This window comes from Zeus faber (assembly GCF_960531495.2).
Source record: "Zeus faber genome assembly, chromosome: 6".
NCBI classification, from domain to species: Eukaryota; Metazoa; Chordata; class Actinopteri; order Zeiformes; family Zeidae; genus Zeus; species Zeus faber.
Window position 1 is genome coordinate 35,028,596 of NC_137201.1, and position 8,291 is coordinate 35,036,886.

The 8,291-nt window shown below is 46.3% G+C and overlaps 1 protein-coding gene across 1 annotated transcript; it reads left to right on the plus strand.

The window, feature by feature from the left end:
• The first annotated feature begins 4,760 nt into the window (after nucleotides 1–4,760).
• On the plus strand, nucleotides 4,761–6,960 carry faap24 (FA core complex associated protein 24). Its single transcript, XM_080002679.1, has 4 exons — nucleotides 4,761–4,897; nucleotides 5,210–5,352; nucleotides 5,433–5,588; nucleotides 6,072–6,960. Exons 1-4 carry the CDS (start codon nucleotides 4,816–4,818, stop codon nucleotides 6,312–6,314), a joined length of 624 nt encoding a protein of 207 aa, XP_079858805.1. The 5' UTR covers nucleotides 4,761–4,815; the 3' UTR covers nucleotides 6,315–6,960.
• The last annotated feature ends 1,331 nt before the right edge of the window (nucleotides 6,961–8,291 follow it).

Genomic DNA, 8,291 nt, shown 5'->3' on the forward strand with positions numbered 1-8,291 from the left:
GTTCCGGCACGGAAAGGGTTAGGAACCGCTTTGGGAACATTTAGGAGCTTCGTCCTACCTGGAGCTTAGTGAATTCAAGTCACTGATCGGAAGATAAACCTTCTGGGGAAAAAAAAAAGAAATTAAAAACGTGCTGAGTTATTCTTATAAAAAAGAAGAAGTACTGTTTAAACGAGCCGGGCGAGGGTTCACACTCTGATTGACGGTAAAATAAAAGCTCTTCGCTGATAGGTCCGCTCAACGGTTGGGCGCAATGACGTCACCACGTACTGCGCCGTGCAAACGCCCCCTAGTGGTGACAATCAGGCACAACATGAAAAAAGTGAAATGACCAGACCCAGTCGAGTCCAAAGTAGAAGAAAAGAAAAGAAGAAACAATCTTTATGTCACACAACACCACACTACAACACTACAACACTACAACACTACAACACTACAACACACCACACTACAACACTACAACACTACAACACTACAACACACAACACACCACACTACAACACTACAACACTACAACACTACAACACTACAACACACCACACTACAACACTACAACACACCACACTACAACACTACAACACTACAACACACCACACTACAACACTACAACACACCACACTACAACACTACAACACTACAACACACAACACACCACACAACACTACAACACACCACACTACAACACTACAACACTACAACACTACAACACTACAACACACCACACTACAACACTACAACACTACAACACTACAACACACCACACTACAACACTACAACACTACAACACACCACACTACAACACTACAACACACCACACTACAACACTACAACACTACAACACTACAACACACCACACTACAACACTACAACACTACAACACACCACACTACAACACTACAACACTACAACACTACAACACACCACACTACAACACTACAACACTACAACACACCACACTACAACACTACAACACTACAACACTACAACACACAACACTACAACACTACAACACACCACACTACAACACACCACTACAACACTACAACACACCACACTACAACACTACAACACTACAACACTACAACACACCACACTACAACACACCACACTACAACACACAACACACAACACACCACACTACAACACACAACACTACAACACTACAACACACAACACACAACACCCCCTTGTGTGTGTGTGTGTGTGTGTGCGTGTGTTGCAGTGTGGTGTGTTGCGTGATAATTAAAGATTCTTCTTATTATTATTATTATTATTATTATTATATTATATTTATAAACTAGATACTGTAAAATACTGTGTGAGTACACTGGCACAGTTAAACTGCTGCCTCACAGCAAGAAGGTCCTGGGTTCGATTCCCGCCTGGGGCGCTGTTGGCACCGTGCTCCGGTGGGTTATCTCCCAATGAGGAGCCTTTCTGTGTGGAGTTTGCATGTTCTCCCCGTGCTCACATGGGGTTTCCTCCACCTAACGACCCCCACCCAAAACAGGGGGTTTCCTCCCCGTAACGTCAGTAAGGAGCCCCACCCAAAACATGGGGTTTCCTCCATGTAACATCAATAAAGTGGTTACCCAGCTGATCCAGGAAGCCCGGGAGAACAAGGGGGACCTGGTGGTACTGTGGTTGGACCTCACAAACACCTATGACTCGATGCCCCACAAGCTGGTTGAGGTAAGTTCAGGCAAGTTCAGAGACCTCATACTGGACTACAACAGCTTCAGCTTGAGGGTCTCTGCTGGGACTATAACATCGGAGTGGATCAAGCTCTAGAAGGGGATCATCACAATTTCAGTGATCCTCTTTGCGCTCACCATGAACATGCATTCATTTCAAATGGTGCAGTACCTTCTTGAGCCGTTTATTATTATTATGATTTCTAATACTGTACAGAAGTTGACTGGTAACGGCCTGGTACACTGCAGCACTATCACCTGATCTGTGTACTCCATCAACTTGTACGTGCATGCAAGCATTTATACATCTGTACGTGGCGCCATCTTGGCGAGGTACTGGTTGCTGATCACAAACTCCTTCCACAAATACTGAACCCATCTGGATGAGACTCGAACGACGCCATGTCGGAAGGGCCCCGAATACAAATCTTATTCAGATTGTCTGTGGCTTCGTCGGATCCATGACATTCAAGATTCAAGATTCAAGATTTTTATTTGTCACATACATATACATACTTCCATACATATATGCAGTGAAATGTAATGCAACGCACCCGGTGATAGCACACAATAAGTCCTAGGAAAAAGTACAAAAATAAAATAAAATAAAAAGTAGAAAATTCCTTTCTAATAGACCGACTAACTGACTCCTAAAACGTAATACAGTAAGTGGAATACTTATAGAATAAGATAAAAAATATATAGAATAAAATACAATAAAAAATAAATTGAAATAAAATGGAATAGGTTGAAGGAATATGGCTATGTATATACAGATATGTGCATTTAAAGTGGCATGTGAATTAAAGTGGCATGTGAATGTGAATAGTGTGAGGTAGTGTTTGGGATAATACAGCACAGTATAAAACAGTACGGCGCAGCAATACGGCATCACGAACAACCCTGAACAGTGATACAGTATGCGGTACAGTATGCTACATACAGTACAGTAGGTAGTGGAGCCTAGTGCATGGCTCAGTTAGGACCCCTGGTGAGGTCAGCGTTGACAGTTCTTATGGCTTGAGGGAAGAAACTCCGTCTCAGTCTCTGTTCTCGCTGCGTGACTGCGGAGGCGCTTGCCTGACCGCAGCAGCTGAAACAGTCCGTTGTTGGGGTGATGAGGATCCTTCATGATCCTACGGGCTCTGCTACTACACCTCCTGGTGTATAACTCCTGCAAGGGGGGGAGGGTAGTTCCAGTGGTACGTTCAGCTGAACGCACCACCCTCTGCAGGGCCCGCCTGTCCTGGGCAGTACAGTTCCCAAACCAGGCAGTGATGTTGCCTGTCAGGATGCTCTCCACTGCTCCAGAGTAGAAGGACTTGAGGATCCTCACCGAGACCCGGAATTTCCTCAGCTGCCTGAGGTGGTAGAGACGCTGCCTCGCCTTTCTCACCAGAGTGTCTGTGTGAACAGTCCATGTTAAGTCCTCTGTGATGTGGACTCCCAGATATCTGAAGCTGCTCACCCTATCGACAGAAGTCCCATTAATCCACAAGGGCGCGTGCGTCCTCGATTGTGATCCACGCCTAAAGTCCACAATCAGCTCCTTGGTTTTGCTGACGTTCAGGTGGAGGCTGTTGTCCTGGCACCAGAGTGACAGGTCAGCCACCTCCTCGCGGTAGGCCTTCTCATCGCAGTCGGTGATCAGGCCCACGACCACGGTGTCGTCAGCAAACTTGATGATGGTGTTGGAGCTGGACCTGGCCACACAGTCATGTGTGTACAGGGAGTACAGTAGGGGGCTGAGGACGCAGCCCTGGGGGGATCCTGTATTCAGGGTGAGGGAGCTTGACATGTACTTCCCCACCTTGACCACCTGGGGGCGGCCTGTGAGGAAGTCCAGGATCCAGGTGCACAGCGGAGCATTCAATCCTAGCTCCATCAGCTTGACAGCCAGTCTGGTGGGAACTATGGTGTTGAAAGCTGAACTATAATCAATGAACAGCATTCTCACATAGGCCCCCTTCTGGCCATCCAGGTGCGTGAGCGTGGTGTGCAGTACCTGGGAGACCGCGTCATCCGTGGATCTGTTCTGCCGGTACGCGAACTGCAACGGGTCCAAGGTGCGGGGGAGGGAGGCGCAGATGTAATCCTTAATCAGCCTCTCGAAACACTTCATGACCACTGAGGTGAGGGCCACCGGACGGTAGTCATTCAGGCAGGTTGGAGAGGCGATCTTCGGGACAGGAACGACGGTGGACCTCTTGTAGTTAGTTATTGTTCGCAGCCCCTCCCACAAGCGTCTGGTGTCCCCCCGCTCCATCTGCAGCTCCACGGTCTCTCTGTACGTCCGTTTAGCGTCCCTCACCGCCCTCCGCAGATTGTACGACGCCGCTTTGTAGTTGTCCATGTTGCCAGATACAAGTCTGTCGTTGTAAGCGGCCGTGCGCGCATTCAGAGCGCAGCGGATGGATTTATCAACCCATGGTTTCTGGTTTGGAAATATCCGAACTTTCACCGTGGGAACGATTTCATCCGCGAGCGTAGCCACAAAACTCCCTACAACCTCCGTAAACTCGCTGACGTCACTTGAACTCGCTTGGAACACGTCCCAGTCTACGTCAGTCAGAGCGTCCTGAAGCGCAGCCATGAAGTTCTGATGTCAGTCCCACCTTCATGTGCCGCCATCTTGGTGAGGTCCGATTGTTGACCAATCCCTAGACTGTAATGCTATCATGTGACCTGTGTGAGCTTGTCATTTTCGCATGGGTGCGTGATGATAAAAAAATAATACAGTTTATACTCAATTATTCCGCAATAATGGACCTGGATCAAACGGGTATGACGGCATGTCAGGACTGCCCCCGATACACATTTCATTCACCTTGTCTGAGTGCAGCGGATCCATGACATCCATAGACTACTGACATCAGTGATTCGTTAACAACGTCATTTATGATTATTATTATTATTATTATTATTATTATTATTATTATTTTTACTTTTATTAAAAGTATGAATTGGTCGCGTTTTAAATGTGCATTTCCCTCTTTTGTCCACAGGAGGCGCACGGAGCCGAACCTGCTGCTCACGTGATGATGAAGAAGAAGAAGAAGAAGAAGAAGAAGAAGAACTTGGAAACAAACGGAAAGTTTAATTCCAAGTAGAATGTGACGTCATGCTGAACGCGGTTCCTCCGTTCGGACACGTCATCGCCTGTGAGAAGTGGAGACGCTCTGCTCTGACGGAAAACTTGAAAGGTTTGTATGGTTCAATGCTGCGTTTGCAGGAACTCTAAAATTCTAGCGTCGGTCTCCACTTAAGCTGCTTTCCACTCAACCTCTACGCGTCTGTGCGTCATGTTTGAGTAAAGTCTTTTTCACTGCAACAACTAACTTAACCAAACATTTACTTTGGCTTTTTTAGGGATCCCAGGTATTTCCTCAGCTCCGACTTGTGTTTTTATTCTTGTCTTTACTGTGTTTTTATTGTTTTGGATGTCTGTCCCACCCTGGGGGACGATGAGGACTTGACCGTGCTTCAGACCTGATCCTCTGTCCTCCGCTCCTCAGCCTCCGGGGTGCAGGTCCTGCTGGAGCAGCACCTCAGCGTGGTGGACTTCCTGTTGCCCAGCAGGAGCTGCGTCCTCTACGTGTCCGAGTGCGACGTCGTGGCAGGAAGCAGCTACAAGAGGAAACTGGTCCGCTACCGAAATGTCAGTACGCGCTTCTAAGTTACTCTGAGAGGCCGACGTGGTTTGGTGCTCTGGTTCGATGTCCCGCTCCTGTGTCCCAGGCCCACAGCAGCTGGCAGCAGATGGTTCTGGTGGAGCGGACCCGGCTCAGTGACCAGTATTTCGCTTCGCTGCAGAAGTTTGTCGTCTTGGAACTGGGTTTGTCGTTGCTGCCCGTCGGCGGTCAGAGCGAGGCCTCTCAGCTGATCGCTCAGATGGTAAGAACTATTTTTAAACGATTCGAAGCTTTTCCCCAAGTGTCCGGTCGGTGGTGCTGTCCGTAGGAGTGAGATCCGTCAGTCCCTCGCCGCAAACACCCCGCTCCGCTGACAGCAACACATTCCAAGCTCCGCCCCCTGATGTGAGGAACCAGGTGGGAGCGTGTGGAATTGATCAAAACTTATGAAATTGATATTTTAATTAGATAATGTACCCTTTGAGTACATGGTGGTCCTGACACTGTCTCTACAGAATAAATATCCCTTTAAACTCATCATCTGCAAAATGGACACCTTTCCGTATCACAAAGTGTGTTATTCTAACTGTACACATTTACACACCTTTTAGTACGTCAACTAAAATGTACCCACTCTCAGTAAACAAACAGGATGTTGATGACGTCCGCGTCCATCCCTTACACAAACTACTGAAGTACACAAATACAACCTGTTTTCCCTGAGGCCTGTGCCCCCACCCCCCAGGTCCAGGGGGAGTCCAGGGAGAACCCGTTCCGCAGGGGAGCGGTGTCGCGGCTCCACGAGCCCCTGCTGGTGTCTCTGCTGCAGCAGGTTCCCGGGGTGGGGAGGACCAAGGCCCTGGCTCTGCTGCAGAGCTACCCCAGCCTACAGGAGCTCTGCGGCGCAGAGGTCCGGGACCTGGAGCCGCTGGTGGGCCACGGTGCGGCCCAGCAAGTGCACCGCTTCCTCCACAAGGAGCTGATCTGACCTGGAAACAAGTCCATTCACTGAAGAACCATCTTATTTTTGACAGTTTTCTAAAATCCTCCTGGATGGACATTTGCACACGACTTCTGCTCCTTGTATTTATTGTTATGTATTATTTTATCGCTGCTTCTATAAAGTGTTTGACTGAAAAACTTAATGTATGTGTATTACCAGTAAATCGGTTTGATAAATGATTACCATTTTCCAAAATTATAATTTGATATAAAGTTGATTCTTATAAATCCTAATAAACGACAATTCAACTATTTGGGTGGTATATGGTGCAGTTATGGGGTATACGGACCAATGATCTTGTTACCTGCGTACTTTAGTATTCTTCGTCTTTGTCTTCTCAGAAACACTACATACTATATTATCATGTAATGAGTAGTATTCCCTTTTCAGCACATTGTTATGTTTGTTAACAATGCATTGTGGGATACGCCTTTCTGTGTGCACTTTGCATTTGGTCCCCCACCCTAAAAGATGTGCGTGTCAGGTGCACACCCCTGTTGATGCCCTTGAGCAAGGCACTAGCTCTAGAGCTGGAATTGGTTCCTGGGTGTTGTACTGCAGTTGCTACTGGATAGGAAGGATGGTAAAGTGCAGTGGATGAATGAATAATAAAGTGAATCTTGACACCAGACGTGCTACTTCATCCTGGTACTTCAGATTGTTGGATGCTGCTGTTTCAGACATGAAACCCTAGTTCGGTGTACAGTGTGTTTTGTGTAGGTGTGTGTAATGTGTAGTATGAAGAGTATAGTATGTAGTATGCAGTATGTAGTATGCAGTATGTGGTATGCAGTATTTAGTATGTAGTATGAAGTATGCAGTATGTAGTATGCAGTATGTAGTATGCAGTATGTAGTATGCAGTATGCAGTATGTAGTATGCAGTATTTAGTATGCAGTATGTAGTATGCAGTATGCAGTATGTAGTATGTAGTATACAGTATGTAGTATGCAGTATGCAGTATGTAGTATGCAGTATGTAGTATGCAGTATGCAGTATGTAGTATGTAGTATGCAGTATGTAGTATGCAGTATGCAGTATGTAGTATGCAGTATGTAGTATGCAGTATGCAGTATGTAGTATGCAGTATTTAGTATGTAGTATGCAGTATGTAGTATGCAGTATGCAGTATGTAGTATGCAGTATGCAGTATGTAGTATGTAGTATACAGTATGCAGTATGTAGTATGTAGTATGCAGTATGCAGTATGTAGTATGCAGTATGCAGTATGTAGTATGTAGTATGCAGTATGTAGTATGTAGTATGCAGTATGTAGTATGCAGTATGCAGTATGTAGTATGTAGTATGCAGTATGTAGTATGCAGTATGCAGTATGTAGTATGCAGTATGCAGTATGTAGTATGCAGTATGTAGTATGCAGTATGCAGTATGCAGTATGTAGTATGCAGTATGTAGTATGCAGTATGCAGTATGTAGTATGTAGTATATCATGCTCTGGAGGCCTCTGTGCTTGGCAGTGAAATGTCACTTCCTCTTGGCTCAGCTCTTGTGCGCGTGCACGGAGCTGGCAGCACAGCTTCTCTGCCAAAAACACAAAAGCAGCAACTTGTTTTACTGCTGCAGAGAGAGAGAGACAGAGAGAGAGAGAGACAGAGAGAGAGAGAGACAGGGAGAGAGAGAGACAGAGAGAGAGAGAGACAGGGAGAGAGAGAGACAGGGAGAGAGAGAGACAGAGATTTTTTTTGATTTTTTTTGATTTTTAAAGCATCTTTATTTTAACATTTTCTCTAGTTCACAGTTACAGACAATACAACAAACACACTTGGTTCACTAACAGAGTCCTACACGTTAAAAACAGACTGGAAGCGCAGGTCGTCCTCCACCAGGGAACAGATGGCGTCATTAAAACACCACAGCTTGATGAAGACGTCCAGACTCTTCATCAGTCTGTGAAAGTTAAAATCAATCAAGACTCTGGCCCTGACCAACGCTACAAACACT

Excerpts from the sequence above, each read along its gene's own strand:
- faap24 (XM_080002679.1), top strand. The coding sequence starts at position 4,816 with ATGCTGAACGCGGTTCCTCCGTTCGGACACGTCATCGCCTGTGAGAAG. Across the intron at positions 4,898-5,209 it reads TCTGACGGAAAACTTGAAAG|CCTCCGGGGTGCAGGTCCTG; the intron begins GTTTGTATGGTT and ends TCCGCTCCTCAG. Across the intron at positions 5,353-5,432 it reads AACTGGTCCGCTACCGAAAT|GCCCACAGCAGCTGGCAGCA; the intron begins GTCAGTACGCGC and ends CCTGTGTCCCAG.